At 44.5% G+C, this 24,912-nt stretch overlaps 4 protein-coding genes and 1 pseudogene across 4 annotated transcripts; 3 read left to right on the top strand and 2 right to left on the bottom strand.

The window, feature by feature from the left end:
- The first annotated feature begins 2,211 nt into the window (after positions 1-2,211).
- Positions 2,212-4,907, top strand: LOC109481146 (short-chain collagen C4-like). The gene is made up of 6 exons (XM_019783647.1): positions 2,212-2,463; positions 3,311-3,392; positions 3,579-3,751; positions 3,852-3,897; positions 4,131-4,202; positions 4,404-4,907. Exons 1-6 carry the CDS (start codon positions 2,308-2,310, stop codon positions 4,880-4,882), a joined length of 1,008 nt encoding a protein of 335 aa, XP_019639206.1. The 5' UTR covers positions 2,212-2,307; the 3' UTR covers positions 4,883-4,907.
- Positions 4,908-6,357: 1,450 nt separating this feature from the next.
- On the top strand, positions 6,358-8,663 carry LOC109481186. Its single transcript, XM_019783689.1, has 5 exons — positions 6,358-6,617; positions 7,269-7,375; positions 7,490-7,535; positions 7,772-7,843; positions 8,127-8,663. The coding sequence occupies exons 1-5, from the start codon at positions 6,401-6,403 to the stop codon at positions 8,603-8,605; spliced, it is 921 nt and encodes a 306-aa protein (XP_019639248.1). The 5' UTR covers positions 6,358-6,400; the 3' UTR covers positions 8,606-8,663.
- A 1,335-nt stretch (positions 8,664-9,998) lies between these two features.
- LOC109481158 lies at positions 9,999-12,667 on the top strand. The gene is made up of 4 exons (XM_019783661.1): positions 9,999-10,209; positions 10,532-10,616; positions 11,795-11,866; positions 12,135-12,667. The coding sequence occupies exons 1-4, from the start codon at positions 10,021-10,023 to the stop codon at positions 12,611-12,613; spliced, it is 825 nt and encodes a 274-aa protein (XP_019639220.1). The 5' UTR covers positions 9,999-10,020; the 3' UTR covers positions 12,614-12,667.
- A 1,170-nt stretch (positions 12,668-13,837) lies between these two features.
- LOC109481184 (collagen alpha-2(IV) chain-like) lies at positions 13,838-15,873 on the bottom strand. The gene is made up of 6 exons (XM_019783687.1): positions 15,738-15,873; positions 15,506-15,623; positions 15,105-15,277; positions 14,965-15,010; positions 14,750-14,821; positions 13,838-14,423 (listed from the first exon to the last, which is right to left on the bottom strand). The coding sequence occupies exons 1-6, from the start codon at positions 15,870-15,872 to the stop codon at positions 13,948-13,950; spliced, it is 1,020 nt and encodes a 339-aa protein (XP_019639246.1). The 5' UTR covers position 15,873; the 3' UTR covers positions 13,838-13,947.
- A 4,750-nt stretch (positions 15,874-20,623) lies between these two features.
- On the bottom strand, positions 20,624-24,668 carry LOC109481073 (annotated as a pseudogene).
- Between the last annotated feature and the right edge of the window lie 244 nt (positions 24,669-24,912).

The raw sequence follows: 24,912 nt of genomic DNA on the forward strand, positions 1-24,912 counted from the left end.
ACACAAGACCTCGGCAATATTGGGTATTGCATTCCGCGTCACATCTACATCTGCTCGCCAAGGTCGCAATGCTACCGCAGAAAAAACAAGGACTGTGGACTGGCAGTTGGTTTGTTGGTGTGTGAGTGAGGAAAGCAAGCATTATGGGAAGGTCTTCACTACGATTGGCTCGCGAAAGTCACGTGTTAGTACTTTCAGCTCTAATTGGTCGGCTATGTATGATGTGAGTGAGTATATAAGGCACGTTTTGTAGGCCTAACATGGTGTTACTGTAACAGTTACATGACGAGTTGTTCCTCTCATGTATCTAGTTAGAAGATAACTACCTTCTGGCCATTTGAATGCTCCGCTAGTGTAAATTGTGACCTGAAACAGCAATATTGTGTAGTTCGTCATTGTGTACTATCTAAGCTTTGGAAACGCGGCTTGCCTGTCAAAAACGTACTTCGGAGGTTCAACAAATAAGGACATAGAAAACACGGAGGCTAAACTAGAAACGTTGACGAAGTGAGCCTAGGCCAATGTACAATACAGACGGGTAAGAAGGTAAGACTCTTGTTAAACTCTCCTGGGTAGGTGTGGAGACGTTTCGGACTCGGTCCGGCGCTGAGACACCTGCACAGTGGAGGTTATTCTTGTACTAGTACTTAGAATTTCTTGGTGCTTTTTAAAGATAGCAAGTATCAGCCCCGTTGGAATCACCATCTAGCAACCCGGTCTCGTCCAATAATCATCCAAGCCGATCTTTCGGTGGCAAAGTCGTATAAAAACTGGCGAGGCAGCATCCAATTGGCTGGACAGTGTCCAGCAGATCTTCGGTGGCCTGCCTGGCCAATTGGACACTGCCTTACTAGTTAGTTGGTTGCGATTGTTGCCAAAGAAAGATCTGCTGAGAGATTATCGCCCAACCCAGCTTAAATAGGGCAGTGTTTCCTCCCTTCCCACAAGGAGAGGGAAACGACGTCACGGGTCCAATAGGTCGGTAGAGTCGGAGAGGGCAAAATCGGAGGCTGCATTTATAAGTGCCTCTCCCTGTTACCAATGCGTAGATTCTCGCTCAGGTTGATATGCCACAGTACCATCGAATATCACCCGTTGAAGTCATCCATACCATCTATAGTAGCTAGGCTCGGCGCTTTTTCCTTCCACGACAATGTAGTGCCCCTCTGCAGAATTCTTACGCCGCTTTCCTCCCAGAGTTCCAAGCGTGCTGTTAGCACCCGCACGTTCGACCAATGAAAAAAGGACTTCGCACTTCATGCTTATTAGTATCACTCCGCCCCACTCCGTGTAAATAAACAACTCCAGCCTTTGCATCAAGATCTCGCGTCGCTAATATAAGGATAGACATGTGCATTAAAAACACGCCTCATCTATGATAGCAACTATCGCAAGTGGGAGAAATCTGAAATATTGCCCGGGTGTTTTGTTGGACACAGAATTTCTGTACATATTCTGCTCAGCGGAGTCAACTATTCCACCCCTAGAAATGACACGTGTCTATGGAGCTTGTATATAAACTATGTGCAGAGTGGTGGAAGTATTTATTATGGTAAGGATCAGAATATTGTCTTACACGATGAAAAAAATATGTCTGTTGAGTTCAAGAAGAGGCACAGCCAATGATTGAACAAGATATGACATGGCTATATCTGAATTAAACTTCTTATTCAATAAACTGTTGTCCTGTTTTTTTCTGTCTATCTTTCATCTGTAAGTAGAAGGGGGAAAGAACTACGTGAAATGAATCTGAAAATTGGAGGTGGAAAATATGGCGGTGCAAGGCAGTGGAAAACATAAATTTGATTAGACTATATGTCCATAGTACATAGAATTAGCACTAGCTTGTACATTGTATATATTCACTGCAAACTGTGATGTCTTTTCTGTGACCTGTACTGAACCCAGTGGGTATTTGCGTACAATAAATGTCTTTATTCATTCATTCGATATTACATGTTATGACACAACACATTAGCTACTCCCTCTTGCGAGAACTAGTGGAAGCTCTTCTCAGGACGAGTTTGGGAACTACTTCAGAACACCTTAGTTCTGTGCCATCCATAGTATATTCCATTTTCAAAAGCTTAAGATGACAGCTAATAGATTATTCAATGTCTACAAAAAAAAGCCTGGTTCTCTCCTTGTAGCTTACACAGCAGTTTGCCTGCGTGATATTTACATTGTTATCGGTCCAACTACGCATGACATGTTTGGACAGCGTAGGGTATAAAAGACGACAGTAGACGGCAAAGTCCACAGGACGAAGCACTTTTCCTTCCTTTCCTTTTCCCCCGAACGTGAAACATGGTTGCTCCTGTCTACTGTTTCCTTGTCGTCGTTCTCGCTGGAGCTCAGGCTTTCCAGCCGGACGACGAAGATTTGAGGACAGGGTTTCTTCAACTGCAGGAGATGATGATACATTTGGCAGAGGACATGAAGGCGTTAAAGCTGGAAGTGGAGGTAAATTTTACCATATGGATGCCTTAGGAATATGTTTATCATGCTCTTCGTAGATGTGTCTGGTTGTTGTTCATGGGCACCATGCTACCTCGTACCTTGTGGCCTGTTTTTTTATTGCATCTCATTGTATCGTATTTAAAGAAGTGCACGACTCATTTTTCCTCGTACGGTTTTTCAAGTCAACAATCTGTAGAATCTATAATTAAGACGACCTGCCAGGTGCAAGAATTCCCACACACGGTTCACATAAAATGGAGATTGGCCGTTTTGTAAATTTTACGTAAAGGTGTGACGTAATGCTTAGGTCACATTTAATTCCAGGCCGGGGCCCGGCCGGGCTGTTTGTATGAACGAAAAATCAACAATTCTTATCAGGAATATACACAAATTGTACTCATCATTATCTTTTAAACTTTTTTTGTGCTCTGTTGTCTTTTGCATCATACTTTTCGTTCCATAAGACTGCCCGGCCGGGCCCCGGTTTGGAAATGTGACCTCAGCATAAGCGCAGCCATACTTTATATTCAAACGTTCCGAACCAAGTTTCAAATCAAGCCATTACATGGCAACTTTACATGAATAACCGGCTATTAGCATACAACTCAAATGTTTTGAATAAAGTTAGCACAGATCCCGGAATGTCAATCGGCCATATTGTTCAAAGTAGGCACAGAAAGAAAGGGTAAAGAAATATAGCAAAATCAGAATGCACGGAGTTAGATTAGAGAAGACAACCTTGACAAATCTTGTCCATTTGCTCCTAATTTGAGCCTTGTTATCTGTGAAGGCTCATGTGCATGTTTGTCAACATCGAAAATAAGTTGCTTACTGTATCCGTTATGATCAGGACAAGAGGAAGACCAAGGAAACAGCAGGACATGACATTGTCGACGTACCGAGGGACAGACGTCAGATTTCTTGTGAAGATGGTACAGTACAATTACTTCATCCTACACTCCTCAAGCCATTCTACTAAGGGCCGAGATCATTCGTCATATGTTCGTCGTACTTTGTACGATCGCAAAACTTACCGCATTCTTGGGTTGGTCTTGCATGTGTCATACAGAAATCTACCGGTACCGTCTTGTTACATTGCCGTTTATCATGTATCACAGGGCACGTTGCTTTAACTGAGCAAACTGAAACATCCTCCTGTACCGCGGGTCTCTGCTGCCAGCCCGGCCGGGATGGTCGGGACGGCGCGCCGGGTCGGGACGGGGCGGCGGGAAGAGACGGGCAGCCGGGACCACAGGGCCCGATAGGACCGAGGGGCGACATCGGGCCGGAGGTAAGGATCCCCCACATCGTTTTATACCTTCAATGTTGTGAATTTACCAAGACTGACTCGCAACTAACTCTAACACTGACGTCCAATCTCTGACGTACAGGGGCCTCCTGGGGAGAAGGGAGAGACAGGAGCGGACGGGAACGGAGGTTAGAGTCGATACATACTACAGCTAGCACCAGTTTTATGTCAGATCAGGTCATTTGCTTGCACATAAAAGACGTTGGTCAATGAATATTTGGGATCGTGATCATTATAGTTGCATACGAAGTATTGCTTTTTGCCTTAGAATGTTAAGAGATGAAAGGTACCAACTTTTCTTCCACTGCCTGGAATGCTCTGGTTGCTAAATCGTCTCTTTATTTTACTGTATCTTTAACAGGCAGTTCCGTGTACATCCGCTGGGGAAGGACCACCTGTCCGAATGACACCGACACGTCACTCATTTACGATGGTATGTAACAGGCTAACTCATCTTACAGCTGCTGCCATAAATACTTCTTTGCAACATGTTTAGTGCACCTGCGACGTCTTTACAGAATAATCAATGAAAATAGTCTGAACAGTAGAACAGTAAAGATGGTATGATTGTAAAAGAGAAGAATAGTTGTTTCCTCATTTGCCTATGTGAACCTTACAAAACGTTTGTTTGCAGGCATCGCTGGAGGGACAGACTACACCCACAGCGGAGGCGGCGCCAACTACGTCTGCCTACCGAAGGACCCTGAGTGGGGAGTCTTCACGGATGGAAACCAGGGAAGTGCGTACATGAACGGCGCGGAGTATGAACTCACCGAAGGGAACAACCCATTCCAGGGCGCCTCCCTTCAAAATCACGACGTCCCCTGCGCCGTCTGTCACGTGGCGTCTCGCGGCTCCAAGCTGATGATCCCCGCCCGTCTCAGCTGCCCTAGCGGCTGGACCCGGGAGTACAAGGGTTACCTCATGACTGCCCACTACACTCAATATCGCGCTGAGTTCGTCTGCATGGACGGGGAGCCTGAGACCAGGCCCGGCGGACACGTGAACCACAACGGCGCGCTGTTCTACCCGGTCGAAGCCAACTGCGGGGCCCTGCCGTGTCCCAACTACGTGCAGGGCCGTGAGCTGACCTGTGTGGTCTGCACCAAGTAACGGCTCTGTCAACGACATGAAACCACAGCTCAAGATTCTTCAAGTAGACATTAATGCAGTAACAAAGCCAAGTAGTTTGCTGAATAAAATGATAATCGAAAACTTACATTGTCTATGTTTATGTTTATGTTCAGGTTGCGATATCTACGTGTTATCTTATCACAAATTTTGATTTCGCAAAGAAAAGCATTCGTTCCTCTTCGGCAATGGTACATAAAACAAGAAAGGTACTAGGCTACCGTGTTATCATCCACAAATAATACATGCTATGGTCCAGCCATGGCGACTCTAAAATACCGCAATATGTGACCGCTCGTGGTAATTTTGCCACAAAAGCGACCCTACATTTACTCTAATCACCGAATGTGTAAACAACATGGCGGCCGGCTTGTGTGGATTGCATCGGTTCGGCAAAATATGCAGTGTTGTGGAGTATGCAGGGGGATTTGAAGAGTGAGCTGAGAGTGCAAGGAAGCTAGGGACACTAAGAAACCCTGGCACTAACGGATCATCACGTAGTCGACGGGAGATGTCTGGTTTGGTCCGGATTTTTCCACGACTCTTGTGTGAAAAAACAAAAGACGCCCGACGGCATCCAAGAGTCACTACGGTTTAATAGCTGTTGCTGTGCGAAGAAAACAGGTACTGTACTGACTATGCTCGGTTCCCTTATTGATAAACAGCCGTACAACAGCTGGTGCGAACAAGTGCCAGAATATACACTGGAGTTGACAGAAGTCTCCAGTTTTATTACCAAAACGTAGTGAATACTTCAAATCTATATGCCATTTCTCATTCTCATTCAAGAACTTATTAAAAGTTACAAGTGGTTGTTCATTGAACACAGTTTATGACAAACACCGGAGGGCAGGGATAAGTACGTGGTTGTTGGCAATGTTGGAATTGAATGGAAGTAGATATAGATAACTCTTCGTTTATAGTCTGTTGCAAATAAATTACATTGGACCTGGATCATAAGTAAATATTTGGAATGTTATAATACTGTTTCTCAGATTTGTCACAGAACATAAAGCCTTTCCTGTATACTGGTATTTTAGGAAATTACGTATAACACATGACGAGTGCCACTACACCATGAAAGTATTGTTAATAAAGTCTGCAAGTGTTTTGCTTCTAGTTTTGAGAGCGTAGCAAGGTCCAGAAATATGAAAATACCAAAGTGTCCTTGGCAACATTTATCAAATTATTAGTAATAATAGAGATGTCAATATTCCAAAGGCCTTTCAAATTAATTTCCTGATACGATGATAAACAATAGCAAATGTTAACCCCATTTAACATATGTATACATATTCATATCATATATCTAGACTTCTGAGTACCACCTTCTGTTTGACTCATTATTTTAGGGAAAACACTTCAACAAAAAAGTGTACCTGACATTTACACAGCTCTCATTGGAAGTTGGATGTTTGGATGGACCTAGGCATAAAATCGACCGGTCCGCATTGTCCGCGCATTTCTCTTTCCGATTGCTGTGTTTAGTACAACGTCGGAATGGGTGCTCTTGTGTACTGCTTTCTTGTCGTGGTCTTTGTTGGGGCTCAGGCCTTTCAGCCGAACCGAGGAGACTCTCAACTGCAGCAGATGATGAAAACGTTCGCTGACGAGATGAAAAAAACGTTCGCTGACGAGATGAAGAAAACGTTCGCTGACGAGATGAAGAAAACGTTCGCTGACGAGTTAGAGACACTAAAGCAGGAAATTGAGGTAAATTTTATCACATGGTCACGATGTTTTCGGCAACTGACATTCTTGCTGCGTGTATACTATAACTCTCTTTTTAAGTTTTTATATGTTGAATTATATCTACTTAGTGTACTTCTATAGCAAAAGCCCTTCCACAGTTTTTACTACATCGCTTTGAAGTATTGTACTGAAGTATTGAAGTATTGTTCAGGGGACGGGTAAATAACTCCTTGCATAAACGTAACATATAGCTTCTCTAACAGTGCATGCTCAACAGAAACTATGACAATCTTGTAGACTCCAGGCCACCTAATGCAGTGCTCTTTATGACTCAACTTACGTGCTGTATCTCTGACAGGACATGAAGAAGACGACAGAACCAGCGCTCGGTAGCAAACGCCAGACCCTTGGCGAAAATGGTAAGACCTATTTTATTCTAACATAATTCAAGTCGCACGCAATATTACTTTTACTTGCATCATGAATTTGAAACAAATTTACAGATGCAACATTAGAATATTTACAGCTCAATACAATACAATATACACGGCTTCTTAGACGGTAACTTAATGATGCCCTAAACAATACAACTACTCTTCTTTTATTTCAGGTGCAGTGGACTTCGCTGAGCAAACTGAAACAACCTCCTGTACCGTGGGTCTCCGCGGCCCGCCCGGCCGGGATGGTCGGGACGGCGCGCCGGGTCGGGACGGGGCGGCGGGAAGAGACGGGCAGCCGGGACCACAGGGGCCGATAGGACCGAGGGGCGACATCGGGCCGGAGGTAAGGATCCTCCACATCGTTTTATGTCTTCAATGTTGTGGTTGTAGCAAAACTGACACCGGAAAGTAATGGTAACACTAACATGTAACCTCTGTCGTTCACGTACACATACAGGGACCTCCTGGGGAGAAGGGAGAGACAGGAGCGGACGGGAACGGAGGTTAGAGTCGATACATACTACAGCTAGCACCAGCTTTAAGTCAGTTTGGGTCATATGTTTGCACATAAAAGACGTCGACGTTGGTCAATGAATATTTGGGATCGTGATCATTATAGTTGCGTATGTATGTATTGATTTTTGCCTTAGAATGTTAAGTGATAAAAGTTATCAGAGTTTGTTTCACTTTGATGCTCTGTTTGCTAAATCCTCTCCGTATCTTGCCGTATCCCCGACAGGCAGTTCCGTGTACATCCGCTGGGGAAGGACAACCTGTCCGAATGACACCGACACGTCACTCATTTACGATGGTATATTGCCTCGTCTTACAGCTGCTGTTACAGAAACTTGTTTGCAACTTTTAGTCTTCCGTCTTTGCAGTATTATATACAGTAATAAGACCATTGAATGCGGAAACACCAGTCTAATATCATGACGGGTGACGTGCCCATGAATCCAAATGAATCCATGAATAAATATAAAGTCTAGAACGATCAAAACTATAGATATGGCATATACTATTTGAAAAAAAAGGCATTGCGACAAGTGTTTCATTTCCATTCCTCATTTCCCAATGAGAAACGTATTTTGCAGGCATCGCTGGAGGCACACTCTACACCCACAGCGGAGGCGGCGCCAACTACGTCTGTCTACCGAAGGATCCTGAGTGGGGAGTCTTCACGGATGGAAACCAACGAACTGCGTACATGCAGGGCGCGGAGTATGAACTGAACAATGGAATCAACCCATTCCCAGGCGCCTCCCTCCATGATCACGACGTCCCCTGCGCCGTCTGCCACGTGGCGTCTCGCGGCTCCAAGCTGATGATCCCCGCCCGTCTCAGCTGCCCTAGCGGCTGGACCCGGGAGTACAGGGGTTACCTCATGACTTCCTATTATAATCAATACCGCACTGAGTTTGTCTGCATGGACGGGGAGCCCGAAGCCAGGCCCGGCGGACACATAAACCACAACGGCGCGCTGTTCTACCCAGTGGAAGCCAACTGCGGGTCCCTGCCGTGTCCCAACTACGTGCAGGGCCGTGAGCTGACCTGTGTGGTCTGTACCAAGTAACGGTCCTGTCGTCAACGACATGAAACCACAGCTCAAGATTCACAAATTAGACATGAAGGCAAGGATAAAGCCAAGTACTTTGCTGAATAAAATGATAATCGAAAACTTACGGTGTTTGTCTATGTTTGTGTCGCTTTCTGAACGTCTTGGAGTCAGCAGGGAATATCATCCATACAATATACTTGCTGCGGCACAGCCATAGCGACCACAAAATATATGACCGTTCGTGGTAATTTTGCCACAAAAGCGATGCTACTTTTGTACCTGAATTTGTACACAAAATGGCGGCCAGGTTGTGTGGATAGTGCAATAGGTTGCAATTGTTTTGTGGAGTATACAGGGTGATTTGAAGATTACTTAACCTGGCCGCCCGTGTGTTGAGAGTGCAGGGAAGCCAGAGACACCAGGAAGCCGTGGCAAAAACGGATCATTGCGCAGTCGACGGGAGATGTCTGGATTTTTCTACGACTCTTGTGTGAAAAAAACAAAAGACGCCCGACACCCTCCAAGAGTCGACATGGTTAGCTGTGGCCTTGCGAAGAAAACAGGTACTGTACTGACTTTGCCTGGTTCAATTATTGATAAATAGCCATACAACAGCTGGTGCGAACAAGTGCCAGAATATACACTGGAGTTGACAGAAGTCTCCAGTTTTATTACCAAAACGTAGTGAACACTTCAAATCTATGTGCCTTTCTCATTCTCATTTAAGAACTTATTAAACGTTACTAGTGGTTGTTCACTGATCACAGTTTATGGCAAACACCGGAGGACAGGGATAAGTACGTGGTTGTTGGCAATGTTGGAATTGAATGGAAGTAGATATAGACAACTCTTTGTTTATAGTCTGTTGTAAATAGATTACTTTGGACCTAGATCATAAGGAAATATTTGATATGTTATAATACTGTTTATCAGATATATCACAGAACATAAAGCCTTTCCTATATACTGGTATTTTAGGAAATTACGTATAACACATGACGAGTGCCACTACACCATAAAAGCTTTGTTAATATAATCTGCAAGTGTTTTGCTTCTAGTTTTGAAAGCTTAGCAAGGTCCAGAAATATGAAATACCAACGTGTTCTTGGCAACATTTTATCAAATCATTAGTACAAATAGAGATGTCAATGTCCCAAAGGCCTTTTAAATTAATTTCCCGATACGATGATGCAATTCCAAGTGTTAACCGCATTGAACATATGTATACATATCCATACCATGTATGTAGACTTCTGAGGACCACCTTCTGTTTGACTCAATAATTTATGAAAAACACAAAAAAGTGTAACTGACATTTACACAGCTCTAATTGGAAGTTGGATGTTTGGATGGACCTAGGCATAAAATCGACCGGTCCGCATTGTCCGCGCATTTCTCTTTCCGATTGCTGTGTTTAGTACAACGTCGGAATGGCTGCTCTTTTGTACTGCTTTCTTGTCGTGGTCTTTGTTGGGGCTCAGGCTTTTCAGCCGAACCGAGGAGACTCTCAACTGCAACAGATGATGAAAACGTTTGCTGACGAGATGAAGAAAACGTTCGCTGACGAGATGAAGAAAACGTTCGCTGACGAGTTAGAGACACTAAAGCAGGAAATTGAGGTAAATTTTATCACATGGTCACGATGTTCTCGGCAACTGACATTCTTGCTGAGTGTATACTATAACTCTCTTTTTAAGTCTTTATATGTTGAAATATATCTACTTAGTGCACTTCTATAGCAAAACTTCTTCCACATTTCTTTCTACATTGCTTTGAAGTATTGTACTGTTGTTCAGGGGAAGTGTAAATAACTCCTTACACAGGTGTAACATATGGCTTCACTAAGTGCATACGCGACTGAAACCATGAAAATCTTGTATATTTGAGGCCACGTAGTGCCTGACTCGTCATTACTTAACTTACGTACTGTATCTCTGACAGGACATGAAGAAGACGGCGGAACCAGCTCTCGGTGGTTCTACTGGCAGCGAACAGAAAAGCAAACGTCAGATCTCTGGCGAAAATGGTAAGACTTATTTTATTCTAAAATCAATCACAAGTGTCCATAGGCGACAATTCTCCGTGACGTTTTATATTTTGAAAATATGTATGATCAACAACACGAAAATCTAAACAGCTGAGTCATATTTCATAACAACATCTATTTATTTGATAAGGTATCGTAGTAGGTGCAAACCAGCCACAATCACATGTACAGTCATAAACAAGTCACAATCCAAACAGATACTCGCAAACGATTGTACGCCACAACACCTAGTATGATGAATTTAATTACCTCAATATAAAAACAGCTACGGTGAAAAAAAACAACGTGCATCATCACGGACATAACGGCACACTACATGCCCATATACGAAGAAATACAGCGAAGACTTGACTTTTCTCTGCGAACATATTGGAGAACGGCTCACCATTTCGACTACATGTGACGAAACAGCTGTTTTTAATCACCGATCTAAATCCGTATCTGCCTGAAGGAAACACCCCCCCCCCCTTATTCAAAACAACTGGGTTTTTTTGCAGACGGTCCCACGTGCTTTTGAAATATTACATTGACCACGAAAACAGCTACGGCAAAAGTAAAAATACGTGCATCATCATAGGCATGCCTGCAGACGACGTATATAACATGCCGATGAAACAAAGGGAACCGTAGCTGCTGTTTTTATATTGAGGTAAATACCCCTATTTTTATAATCCTGTGGAATATGCCGTGGCTTAAGTAGCTGTGTGGTAGGCGGGGTTTTGTAAGCAGATGTTAGGTGGTTGTTGTGTATAATCGTTTGCGAGTATCTGTTTGGATTGTGACTTGTTTGTGACTGTGATTGTGACTTGTTTGCTCCTACTACAATACCTTATCAAATAAATAATATGTAGAAGATGAAAGATATTGTTATGAAAGATGACTCTGTTTAGATTTTCGTGTTGTTGATCATATATATATATATTTGCAAAATATAAAACTTCACGGAGAATTGTCGCCTATGGACACTTGTTAAATTTTTGCGAAGAAATCATCCAATGGACATTTTGAATTAGGATTTTGCATTAGGCACATGTTCTTACGTGTTAGAATGGATAATTTACAGGTAGCTCCTTCGTGAAAGCCTTCTATGTGGAAAATATCAGCTTTTGTTCCACTGGAATGTTCTGTTTTCTAAATATTCTCATTTTCCTGCCCAGGAGGTTCCGTGTACATCCGCTGGGGAAGGACCTCCTGTCCGAATGACATCGACACGTCACTCGTTTACGATGGTAAGCGGCTGCCTATTTTAAAGCTGTGCATGCCGTCGTAAATACTACTTTTCAACTTCTTTCGTGCACGTATGTCCCGTCTTTCCTGTATGATACAAAGACCATGAGCGAGTTGCAAGATCCAAATGTTTCCATCCCCCTATATAAAAAAAAATGGACTGTCGCATGACTGTCTTATAAAAATCATCTCGAGAAATATGTCGTATGTCTTGCCTCCGACATGAACCCTCATTTGCCTCAGAAAACCTGGCAAACGTTTATTTTGCAGGCATCGCAGGAGGCACACAGCACACCCACAGCGGAGGAGGCGCCAACTACGTCTGTCTACCGAAGGATCCTGAGTGGGGAGTCTTCACGGATGGAAACCAGGGAACTGCGTACATGTGCGGCGCGGAGTATCAAGTCGTGTACGGAAACAACCCATTCCAGGGCGCCTCCCTCCATGATCACGACGTCCCCTGCGCCGTCTGTCACGTGGCGTCTCGCGGCTCCAAGCTGATGATCCCCGCCCGTCTCATCTGCCCTAGCGGCTGGACCCGGGAGTACAGGGGTTACCTCATGACTGAACGCTATTCTCATAGCCGCTCTGAGTTCGTCTGTATGGACGAAGAACCCGAAGCTAGGCCCGGCGGACACGCGGACCACAACGGCGCGCTGTTCTACCCAATCGAAGCCAACTGCGGGGCCCTGCCGTGTCCCAACTACGTGCAGGGCCGTGAGCTGACCTGTGTGGTCTGCACCAAGTAACGGTCCTGTCGTCAACGACATGAAACCACAGCTCAAGATTCACAAAGTAGACATGAAGGCAATGATAAGCCAAGTAATTTGCTGAATAAAATGATAATCGAAAACTTACGGTGTTTGTCTATGTTTGTGTCGCTTTCTGAACGTCTTGGAGTCAGCAGGGAATATCATCCATAAAAAATATTTGCTGAGGCACAGCCATGGCGACCCCAAAATATATGACCGTTCGTGGTGATTTTGCCACAAAAGCGACGCTACTTTTACTCTATTAGTACCTGAATGTGTAGACAAAATGGCCGCTAGGTTGTGTGGATAGTGCAATAGGTTGCAATGGTTTTGTGGAGCATTCAGGGTGACTTCAAGATTCCTCAACCCGGTCGGCCGTGTGTTGAGAGTGCAGGGAAGCTAGGGACACCAAGAGACCGTAGCAAAAACAGAACATCGCACAGTCGACGGGAGATGTCTGGATTTTCCAAGACTCTTCTGTGGAAAAAACACAAAAGATGCCCGACGCCCTCCAAGAGTCGACATGGTTAGCTGTGGCCTTGCGAAGAAAACAGGTATTGTACTGACCGGTTCAATTATTGATAAATAGCCACACAACAGCTGGTGCGAGCAAGTGCCAAAATATACACTGGAGTTGACAGAAGTCTTCAGGTTTATTACTAAATGGTAGCGTTAAATCACTTCGAAGTTATTTGCCATTGCCACTCAGATGACCTTTCATACTATTATTTGCCACTCATATTTAAGAACTTATTAGTCGTTGTTTACCGTTTTGGAATTGAATGGATGTAGGTATAGATAATTCTGTCTAAATTCTGTTATCAATAAATCACTCCTTTTTCATAAGTAAATATATGGGAAATATTAAAGTCCAGCATAGGGCCCTGCAAACTTGGTTTGTAGTACACAGTGTTGAATGACAACTGCCACAAACTTATCGAGCCTTGGAAAGTAAAGATCCCGAATTCGAATCTCTTTTCCTTTCCTAATTTCTTGTCGTACATTTTAATTCCTGATCATATTCCTTATAGCTGAATGTATTTAAGACCAAAAAAGGCGTATAATTTGAAGTTGATAGACCTTACCCTCTTACTCCTACGCTTGATATAGTGCACTCCTCTTTTGTACGGAATGTTTAACCTTGATGTGTATGTAAGCGCGGTCGCTTTGCATCATCCTTTCTTCATAAATAATCATTATCAAAGAAGCACAGACACCTGCTTGCAATGCACATTTTATTCAGCAAACAGCTTGACTTTCCTTTGCTTAAGCATCAATGCCTACTTTACGAATCTTGAGCTGTTGGTTTCATGTCGCTGACGACAAGACCGTTACTTGGTGCAGACCACACAGGTCAGCTCACGACCCTGCACGTAGTTGGGACACGGCAGGGACCCGCAGTTGGCTTCCACTGGGTAGAACAGCGCGCCGTTGTGGTTCACGTGTCCGCCGGGCCTGGTCTCGGGCTCCCCGTCCATGCAGACGAACTCAGAGCGCTTATGGGCGTAGTGTTCAGTCATGAGGTAACCCCTGTACTCCTGGGTCCAGCCGCTAGGGCAGCTGAGACGGGCGGGGATCATCAGCTTGGAGCCGCGAGACGCCACGTGACAGACGGCGCAGGGGACGTCGTGATCATGGAGGGAGGCGCCTTGGAATGGGTTCGCAAAGTTGAGTTGATACTCCGCGCCCTGCATGTACGCATTTCCCTGGTTTCCATCCCTGAAGACTCCCCACTCAGGATCCTTCGGTAGACAGACGTAGTTGGCGCCTCCTCCGGTGTGGGTGTGCTGTGTGCCTCCTGCGATGCCTGCAAAATAAACACTTTCGTCAGGTTCTCATATCGGAAAAATGAGGATTCGTGTAAAGGGAACAACTTTTTTTATTACTCGAGATGCCTTTTATTACTCAGATAGGGTTGCTATCTCCACTCCTCTAATCCTGGCAGACTTTATTTATTTATTTTGATTTATGGGAATGGAAACAGTTGGATCTTACACGTCATGACATGTATAAGTGACCCTACATCTAATTGTCTTAATATCATTCTGGAAAGACGGGGCTCGGGTGCACTAACTACGCTGCAAAGACGTTTTCTATGCAAGCAGCTGAAAGATAAGGAAGCCGCTTATATACCATCGTAAACGAGTGACGTGTCGGTGTCATTCGGACAGGTGGTCCTTCCCCAGCGGATGTACACGGAACTGCCTGGACAAAAAAAGATTTAGCAACCAGAACATTTCAGTGGAACATAAGCTGGTAATTGTCATACATAATGCTTTCATAAAATAGATTTTTTAAAAATTAGAATTTCACGCTGACTTCACGCTGTAGTATATATCGACTCTAACCTCCGTTCCCGTCCGCTCCTGTCTCTCCCTTCTCCCCAGGAGGTCCCTGTACGTGTGCGACAGAGATTGGACGTCAGTGTTAAAGTTAGTTGCGGAGTCGGTCTTGGTAAATTCACAACATTGATGTGGAGGATCCTTACCTCCGGCCCGATGTCGCCCTTCGGTCCTATCGGCCCCTGTGGTCCCGGCTGCCCGTCTCTTCCCGCCGCCCCGTCCCGACCCGGCGCGCCGTCCCGACCATCCCGGCCGGGCGGGCCGCGGAGACCCACGGTACAGAAGGATGTATCCGTTTGCTCAGTCAAGTTCAAGTCACCTGTAGTGGTAAAAGAGTAATGAAAATATCTCATGTAACACATAGTTGTAGGATCCACTAAATATTAAGCTGCAAAACCGTAATGCTGAGTCAAATTTGGCACCACAGACTCATTCACTCATCTCCGCCTATTCCCGGGGGAGCGTGTCGCCTCGGCATATTTCCTCCAGTCTACTTTTATTTCTGGCTACCTCCCAGGTGTCGGAGTAAACTTAAAACAGGACTTACCGTTTTCGACTGGAAGCTGGCGTTTGTTTCGCGGCAGGTTGCCAATGCTGTTTTCTGCAAGGCTGCCAATTATTGCCGTAAGGCTGCCAAGCACAGTCTCCATGGTCTTCTCCATGTCCTATGAGGCATACAGTAAGATCTGAAGGTTGCGGCAAAACATATCTAGCAAAGTGTTAGCACGATAAATCAAACACAACTGGACCTCATCGGGTGAGTAAGTAATATGATATACCTCCAACTTGTTAGCGAACATCCCCATCATCTGCTGTAGTTCCACGACGTCTGCCTGCAAATCTCGGCGGTCCGGCTGAAAAGCCTGAGCCCCAGCAAGGACTGCCACAAGAACGCAGAAGACAAGAGTAGTCATTCTAACCTCGTACTTCACAAAACAACAAGGAAGGAGAGAATGTGCTTCACCCGATGAACTGTCCCCCTTTTTATACAAAATCCTGTTAGGACATGGATGACAGGGTGAGAACAGTGCAAATGTCATTTGGTTGCAATATTCTTTATTGGTGGTAATCTATTAATCGTTCTGCCAATCGTACAGCAATTTTGAAGTTCAATCAGGCTCTGGTGCTATCTACCTGTCTATGTGGAGTATTTTTAAAGTTTTATGGTGTTTTTTAAAGCGGGTGACATTCTTAATTGCTGACCATTGCATGGAGAATTTACGCCACCTGATATGAAAGTCACATTTCAATATTGACTTCTAACTTCTAACGGGCAATTATGTCAATGCAGGCAAAGACTTTTCGATATTCATAAATTTTATTACCTCATACTACTCTTCTGCTTGATATTTTTTCTCGGCTGTTTTGAAGATTGTACATTCTTAATATACTTAATTCGCTCTTAAACATTATAGACCTCTGTCAGCTCTAATAACTTTTTACTGGCCGTATGATGGTGGCACTTGTTCACACCATCTGGCGTCTTGATTTTAAAACCAGGAATAGTTATCACACCTTGGTGACATACGAGGTGACATAAAGGGAAATGCATGAAATACAATAATAAGTGGAAATACTGCGGAACTTGACTTCTCCCTGTAGTTAACGATATAGTTTATACATATAGTTATAGTTATAGATGTATCTTTCATCCGTGTCAAATCCGTCTGTTACAGCTGCCGGCACTTCCTGTTCTATTTCAAATACATGATACAAAATACATCAGTCTTACGAGGCAGACGTTTCTGATAACATCCGCTTGTTTCATCAGTGACTGGGAATGGATGTAAAGACAGGTGTAACCTGTATGCAAGTGATAGACCTTGCCATGATAAATAGGTCTCTTTTCATCGTTCTAAAACGCTTCATAAGGCATGCAGCGAGCGTGTTGTCCGTACGCAGCCTCACGGACCAAAATAGCAGAGCATGAATGTCTAACAAGCCTTAATGCAGCCGCATTTGTGAGCGCTATAGTTAGCATCACGCCTCCGCGTGCTGTGTTCATGTAATACTCTGGAGGCTGCTTCAGTGGGTGGGAGGGAATTACTGATTCCAAAGGGCCAATAACCTGCGAATAGACTAGTAATTACGGAGCCAGGGAAGACGTACTTAGCCAACCATGTAATTGTCGTAAAACAGGTTCGCGCGCTTTTGTTGAACAGTTTAACAGCACCAAAAGCTGTGAGCTGAAAACAATGTAAGAGGTACGTCACGTCGAATGTTGTACTTGTTAACAACACCAGCTTTAAGGTATCCAAATTCGGTATGTAAAGATGCATGTGAATTTATCATTTAAAAAATACACCGGTTACCACAGCACTCATGCTCTATCCCAAATAAGAAATTTCTCTGTTTTTTAGATATGCGATACAACATTGTAAGTGCATCGTGCATTGGCTCGAAGCAACCTCATAACAATTCGCGTAGAATGTTTGAATGTTTCCCAAGCATTACTTACTATTCTAGTCCCTCTGTACAGAGTAGTACTCAAGATTAGCAAGAAAAGCTCCAGGTTCTGTCTTGAAGAGCACGGCACCGCGAAAAGAATATATAAACGTATTTTTAAACATCTATATTCCACTGGCAATAGCCCGAAATAAACCCATCGCGTGCGCGAGTGCGTGGGCTTGCCCATAAAAGGGTTACTGGTGCCAGGCTGAGAAGCCACCAGGAAGCACCAAACACTTCACACCATATATGGTAACGGTGACAGTGGGTAGGAAGCGCTGGGGTCCATAAAGGTGACCGGCGGCGTCTCACTGTAGGGTACACTGCGGGAAAACGTTTTATTTAGGACACGTTTACCATAGAGATAAATTAGTGACGACACAGATGATTCGGAAATACAGGAAGTGCTAGATCAAACATACACGTATATGTGTTCACTCACCTCTGATAATAATTACCGGACATAAAAGTTCATCTTTGTTGTCTGTTTTGATTGAAAAGAAAATATTTCCTGTCGCTGCGTGTTGCCATATTCAAGATCTTCTATTGTTCAATTTTCTCGCATAGTCGTGCGTGTATAACCGGCATTTAACTGACAGGAACCGGAATCTCACTGACAGGGCCTGCGGCTGAAAAAAATGTTCCAGCCTACCGTTATATAACATACACACCGACACAATTCAGCTAACATCCGACATCTTTTATCAGCTATTGGTATTCACTAAAAGAACGAGGGTGTTGTAGATGGGAATGGCCGGTCTTGGTCGCAGTTCAAGGATGGGCAGCAGGTTGTGTTGTATGCCTTCCCTTTAACCCCACGCTCAAACCATTTGCCGTCTCTCTATACCGAGGATGAAGATCATCATATACTACTCGTTCCTAACTGCTGTCAGACATTATCTGAATGCAAAAACATGATTTGACGAATCCAGAAGCCCCTTTGTGAACCGATTAAGATCTAGCAAGGAGTTTGTAAACCGTTGTAAACAGCACAGCCCTCGACCACGTCATATGTCCACTGCAACCATCATTTCAGCACCAAGGAAAGAGCCATTACGAGGTCTTACAACGAGTTTGTAATGTTTTAACAGTTTCCAGAAATTATTTATAGACAACTTAAAGGGTTTAAGACGCCTAACTCACAGGAAATGCTTAAGTAATACACATTAAGTGATGAAACCATTGGTGTTCTTGACTGCTGGCTGCATGTAAATATGGGGTTTTGAACGTTAACGGAAGCGAGTCCCAGGCCAAAAATCAATCCAGATGAGTGTAAAACTGTTTGCGCTCAGCAAAAACGAGGCTTTGAAAAGTTGAGCTGAAGCCGGTTCCAGGCCAAGATTCAATCCAGATGGTTTTCAGTCTTTAAAACGTAAAGCGCTCTGATTGACCAAGATAATGTGGTTCCACGCATATACGTATACATATATCAGGTCTCAGATAAATCTTCATGCCAGGATACGCGAAACTCATCGCCTCACATTCTGGATAGTTCTCCTCAAAATGCAATATGTAACAACATGTTGTAATCTTTACACAAAGCTTGTTTAGATTTTTGTATGGAATACACCTCGTCTCGCACGCTGAGCATTAAATGGGGTCGGGTTAAGGGTAGTTATATAACGCTTTGTAGCTGTTAACACAAGTGTACAGTCGGAATTATCATAGCTTCCATACAAAACGACAACGTTGTACGAGCGGTATCAACAGAGCTGTCTCACACACACCTTCTTCTTTGAATCCACAGAGAATAAAAAGGGTGAAGTGAGGTAGGGTCAGGTAAGGTAGCGGAAGCCACGAGGCAAATCTACATGGAGTGATTGCGTCTGCCATTTGCGCAAAACCAATGCCCAATCTGCATCGTGATCCAATATACAACGAATTAACCACCCCATTCACGTCCATTTTTCCTTACCTGAAACCTTTTCTCCGAGTAGGCATTTCGCCTAAGGTCATCGTTAGTGGGAGAGTTTATCTGTTGAAACGGAAAGGTTTGTAACCCAGAGTGCATTCGTGACTTTTTCCTCTCGAGAAGTGTAGGTAAAGCAACTATTATACAATAAGCACGGGGCAAGTTATATAGTGTAGCAGCTTTATTCCTTGTGCATCCGATCTGATCAGCTATTCTCAAAGTACTAACAACACGAAAATAACAGTTAGATAAACGGATAAATGACTTTTCCCAAACAGTATACTAGTATCCATAAACACACCATAACACGTTTTCTCGTTGACTTGTAGATAAACCTTAAGAATTAAAATATTTGGCAAAAACTAAACCATGTAGTCAGAAAGACAAACTTTAAGTTACCAAGAAAAATGAACTACCCTGTCAACGTCACATTCAAAAATCAATTGAACATACTAATAAATAATGACAATGTATTTTCCTAAGTCCGCTTAATAAATCAACTAACCGATTAATTCATCAAGGATAACCTGAAGTGCCTCCTTATTCTTACAATATAATATTTCTTTACTTTTGGCTTCCAGAATATTCCTATTCACTTATCTCTGACAAGGCTCTGAGATATCTTGAAATATCTCTTTTTATTTTCCGGCTATATTGAGGTAGTTCCTTTCACACTTACGTACTTTTTACAAAGTTATCACAAATACTATTCAATATAAATCTTAACATCTCTGAGTATTCAACGGACAAGGTCTGAATAGTTTTTTATTAAGCAGATACAAACAGTTACAAAACTTTATCATCCAATAGATAAGTAAATCCGCTTATAGATATTTCTTATATGTCCTGATATGACGTGGTTTATGGCGTCAATGCTGATCCCAGTGAGGTAACGCTGTCACCACGCGATGACGAAGGTTACGTCACCCGGGACGCGATGTGCCGTGAGGCGCTTTGTCCTGTATGACGTAGATGTAGATGTAGATGTAGATGTAGATGTAGATGTAGACGTAGATGTAGATGTAGACGTAGATGTAGATGTAGATGTAGATGTAGATGTAGACGTAGACGTAGATGTAGACGTAGACGTAGATGTAGATGTAGATGTAGACGTAGACGTAGACGTAGACGTAGATGTAGATGTAGATGTAGATGTAGATGTAGACGTAGACGTAGATGTAGATGTAGATGTAGACGTAGACGTAGACGTAGATGTAGACGTAGATGTAGATGTAGATGTAGACGTAGATGTAGATGTAGATGTAGATGTAGATGTAGATGTAGATGTAGATGTAGATGTAGATGTCACTCGGTCCTCAGCAGCACAAACACAGGTTGTATCACAGCCCCGTGACGCTGGATGTCTTCTATGTATGTCGAAAACAGGTGCGCTAGAGGAGCAGACGCCTACGCACGAGTTAGGGAAGACAACAGGAGTCAATTAGAACGGTTTATTCTAGCGAGTAGAAACAAGATTTTGTGAAGAGATCTTAGCTCCGTGTAATATTTTTTGTTTGTCTTGTTTCATCTCGTTTCACAGATTTTGTAAGTTAAGTAAGCTAATTGTAGCTAATTAGCATAACCTATTTTAAGCCACTGATTTTTCCTACCTGAATTACACATATTTCAAATGGGAAAGTCTTAGCCTTTGCAAAAATATGTTTCTTTCGTTGCATTCTTGTTTGTTTGTTTGTTTGTTTGTTTGTTTGTTTGTTCTTGTAACAATTACATAATATACAGTGTTTCAGATAGGAATAAGCTTTCTGCATAGTTACCTCCAGACAGTGAGTCAGCTTGCCGATTTCTCGGCTCTCGTTCCCAGGCTGGCTGTGCACAATCCCTGACGTCACCAGCTGATGTGCTAAGACATTGGCTGTCACCTCCGCGGAGCCTCTCTGGTACAAACATGGCAGAAAATTTACCTGAGTCCCTTTCTTCTCACAGCATAATTCTTTATCTTATACGAAATGAAACTAAGTACAAAGGATAACATGCATTTATCCAAAAATATTTTCATCTTGTTGGTAAAGTATAGGATATAGGGGTTTTCTTTTTCACAACCAATACTGCCTCCTCCTACCATCATCTTTCGAGATGGAAGGATGCCTACTACTGCCTCCTACCTTGCTTACGTTTCGATGTCTATCAGATACCTTCCCCGGGAGCTTCCGACTGGAGTTATGCTTATCGCCGCGGCGTAAAAGAAACCCCCCTGTCTAACACGTCTTAATATTCATAGCGTTTAAGATACCGGTTTTACGTATGATTATTTGATGTCCAATATAAGGGTTGACACGTTTTGTACGCGATAGCTTCACCCTGAGTTGCAAATTCGAAGATCTCATACCTCCGTGTTACCTATTTAAGCTTTTGTAAATTCCCTGTTCTATCTTTCATTATGGAAAGAGTTTGGCAATTAGCACTATTTATTTGGGTTGGTGGTATTCTACCTAACGCATGCATATTGTGCGTACGAAACTCCTATCCTTTGGCAGACTTCCATTTCACTATATGCAATGCAACCTGGCTGTAATATCGCGTAGGCGTCAGGATTTTACCGGGACTCAAGGCCGTGGTACTTATTATGTCGTTGAACGATAGGAAATGTATCTAGGATCAGGAGGAAAAGAGATTCTGTGAATACCGGAAACATTCTGTGAATTTGATAACTACGTGGAAATAGAGTCAAGATGGCTTCGTGCGCACGCGTAACTGCACCGAGGAACATTGCACAAAATCAGGTTAGGAAATCGTACGAAGAATGTATTTTAATGAAAAGGAAGCATAAATCTGTGTGTTACTTCATCCAGCTGACGGGATGCCCAAAGAATTCAAATGAAAAAGAAATTAAAAAGATTATCAAATGATTCGTTAGATGATGCGGCTAAACTTATGCTTCCCGGTTGGCATGTGATCAAAGTGGTAATCCCAGAATAGGTAACTTTACATATCTATCTACAAATATGGAATGGCTTGAGCTTGGTATTTTTGCAAGCAACAGTGACAATGGTAGCCTTACGCTTTGAAGGTTGCGTAACGGTTATATAAAGCTAGGCTCATAGCGGCATACGTTAGAAGACTTTTAGAAGACTTAAATCGGTCTAAAAATACACAATCCTATTAAAGTGGTTTGTGTAGATCCCACAAGTTGCAATTGGCAATAGGTAATCACAACTTTACGGACGATGGCTAGGCATCTGTAAAGTTCTACATACAAACGCTTCGGATGTACTTAACGATTTCGCTCACCACCAGAGTAAGTTGGGCATACTGATCATGTAGAACTGTCCAAATTTCCTTATTTATTAGACTTAAGTAGCTGCTTATAGCAAAAGCAAAACTTACCCAAAACGAAGACACAAGCTCCCTGGTGCCCTGCCCTGCCGCTGGATGGTTGATGGCTGTCATGAGAAATTGGTGACAGTCTCTGGCGTGTCCGGTCTGTTTGTATGACATGGGGATGAGGTAATATCTCGTCTTCCCCGGGATATCTTGCTGCATAGGAAGGACAATCGTGCACTCTTCTACAGCGTCTGGAGGAACGACTTGCCACGCCCGCGACGCCTCGACGCTCCCCAGCGCCGCTCCAGGTTCTCCTTGTTCTCCTCTCGAGCTGTCCGGGTCGCACCGGTCACAGCCGCACTTCTCCGCCCGCACGATGTCGTCTATCGTGACGGGGAAGTTGGGGCTGCCAGGGGCGATGAGGTACATGTATGGCTGTGCGCCACCCTCTGCAGCTGGACGCTGAGGAGCCACGGTAACTTCAGGACCCTCTTCTTCTGGTACCAGAACTGCCGTCTGAGATGCTGTTTCCACAGGAGATGTAAATGGTAAAGGTTCCACACTGCTACCTGCTGCCTCTGTTTCGGTCACAGGCCTTGGAGTTGATGAAGGTTGACAGACGCTGACCTCTTCTACCTCAACTTCATATGTGACGTGTGGAACTTCTTTCTTGATGTCTATCAGACGAACGTAACTGGGAACATCCTGCTCATCTCTGAGACAGCCCGAAATCACCTTGATGACGAAATTTTGAAGAGCAAGGGGAAGGTTTTGTTCTCTTTCTCCGCTTTCGAAGAGTTCTCGTAGACGACTGGAATCCACTTCGTCATGCTCTATCATGTAGACAGACCTTCTTTCTGGTCGATCTGTTTCTGTTGGCTCGGGGTCCGGCTTTCTTTTAGACGACAGTTTTTCCCGCCGTTTTACGCCTATGGAATGTGGGGAAAGGGCGCCGCTAACCTGCGATACCAACGACTCCTCGGTTGACGACAGTTCTGATGAAACAGATCCTCTTCGCCTTTGATACTGCCTCCTTGATCTTACTCCTCGTGCCTTTCTACCTGTCGTACTTCTACGCGCCTGTGGAGGGAACGATGCAGCAAAGCTTTGAGGTGTGCCCGCTGAACGCGGTGTGCAGGGTGTCCGTGGTCTGCGCAGCTGGTACGGTGTCGGCAACGGGGACGCCTCTTCTGATGACCTGCTAGGCAATCTGCCCGAGGCCGCCGCAGAGGGCGGACTGGAGAGGGTGTACGGCCAGCTAGGCGACCAGGTAGGGGTTAACAGGCCCGCAGAGCTAGGCTGGATGCCTGCTGACTCAACCTCTGATATGGAGCTAAGACTCCTGGTAGGCGGAGAGGGCATATGAGAAGACCCGCTGGGCAGCCTGTGGTGCGACAATGTGCCTGCATATGCCCCGATTGGAGATACGGGGCTACGGAAGACAAACGAGGGAGGAGACGGTAAATCTAAAGAACCCAGGCTTTCCCTCCCCGAAGAGAACGTGGACGTCCCTGCAGAGATGCTCGAGCTTCTTAACCTTGGCGAGAGACCTCTGAGCCTAGGGGATTGCCTTCCAAACAGCGTGGGGAGAGGAGGCTTTGCTCCGAAGGCGACACACTGAAGTGACCCGATGAAGGACTCTCAAGTTCGGGAAAACCTTGCTCGAGGGATATTTCGCTAGGCAAAGGTAGGTGTAGGGTTGGCAGTGGTGGAGGTACCCTGGAGTGGCCCTGTGGTGGGGGCTGCACTTCTATTTGCCACCCCGGTGTGGGCATGGCGCTCTGTACGGGGGACTGCAATGGAACTCCATGGTTTGCGTGGACGCCTTCTGCTCTCCCGTTGCAGATGTAAGTCGATGGGCAATTATCGACGAGGCTGGGATGTCTACATGGCTGGCAACAGTGGCACTGCCTGCACCACAAACTACACCCGATTCCTCTTCGTAAGGCTCCTCCTCTCTGACCCCCGTAGCCGTCGGATCAAGGCTAGGGCGCGGGGAGGTCTCTGGGCTGCGCCTCGTGCCTTCAGACGCCGTGTCCTTACCTGGCCCCGACTCCTTTCCTGCCATGTGGAGAGGAGACGGCTCACCTGTACACTGTTCCTGTACTAACAGGCAATCAGCGACGCTACAGGTGCTGCTGACTCAGACTCGTTCATTTACACTGTAGGCTCCACCGTAAGGTAGAGGCTGACTATGACATCCCTCTACAACCATCCCACTGCAGCCTGCTACAAGGTTGCAAGCTCACTTCCGAGACTTAAGCATACTGCGGAAATCCTCCAAGGCTTCTCGTAAGCGGATGTCGTTGAGT

The sequence above is a fragment of the Branchiostoma belcheri genome, unplaced genomic scaffold, assembly GCF_001625305.1.
Source record: "Branchiostoma belcheri isolate BF01 breed outbred unplaced genomic scaffold, Haploidv18h27 scaffold54, whole genome shotgun sequence".
Classification (NCBI taxonomy): Eukaryota; Metazoa; Chordata; class Leptocardii; order Amphioxiformes; family Branchiostomatidae; genus Branchiostoma; species Branchiostoma belcheri.

Excerpts from the sequence above, each read along its gene's own strand:
- LOC109481184 (XM_019783687.1), bottom strand. The coding sequence starts at position 15,872 with ATGACTACTCTTGTCTTCTGCGTTCTTGTGGCAGTCCTTGCTGGGGCT. Across the intron at positions 15,278-15,505 it reads CCAGCTTCCAGTCGAAAACG|GTGACTTGAACTTGACTGAG; the intron begins GTAAGTCCTGTT and ends TTACCACTACAG. Across the intron at positions 14,424-14,749 it reads CACGTCACTCGTTTACGATG|GCATCGCAGGAGGCACACAG; the intron begins GTATATAAGCGG and ends TTTATTTTGCAG.
- LOC109481186 (XM_019783689.1), top strand. The coding sequence starts at position 6,401 with ATGGGTGCTCTTGTGTACTGCTTTCTTGTCGTGGTCTTTGTTGGGGCT. Across the intron at positions 7,376-7,489 it reads GGGGCGACATCGGGCCGGAG|GGACCTCCTGGGGAGAAGGG; the intron begins GTAAGGATCCTC and ends GTACACATACAG. Across the intron at positions 7,536-7,771 it reads AGGAGCGGACGGGAACGGAG|GCAGTTCCGTGTACATCCGC; the intron begins GTTAGAGTCGAT and ends TATCCCCGACAG.
- LOC109481146 (XM_019783647.1), top strand. The coding sequence starts at position 2,308 with ATGGTTGCTCCTGTCTACTGTTTCCTTGTCGTCGTTCTCGCTGGAGCT. Across the intron at positions 3,393-3,578 it reads TCAGATTTCTTGTGAAGATG|GGCACGTTGCTTTAACTGAG; the intron begins GTACAGTACAAT and ends CATGTATCACAG. Across the intron at positions 3,898-4,130 it reads AGGAGCGGACGGGAACGGAG|GCAGTTCCGTGTACATCCGC; the intron begins GTTAGAGTCGAT and ends TATCTTTAACAG.
- LOC109481158 (XM_019783661.1), top strand. The coding sequence starts at position 10,021 with ATGGCTGCTCTTTTGTACTGCTTTCTTGTCGTGGTCTTTGTTGGGGCT. Across the intron at positions 10,210-10,531 it reads CACTAAAGCAGGAAATTGAG|GACATGAAGAAGACGGCGGA; the intron begins GTAAATTTTATC and ends TATCTCTGACAG. Across the intron at positions 10,617-11,794 it reads TCAGATCTCTGGCGAAAATG|GAGGTTCCGTGTACATCCGC; the intron begins GTAAGACTTATT and ends TTTCCTGCCCAG.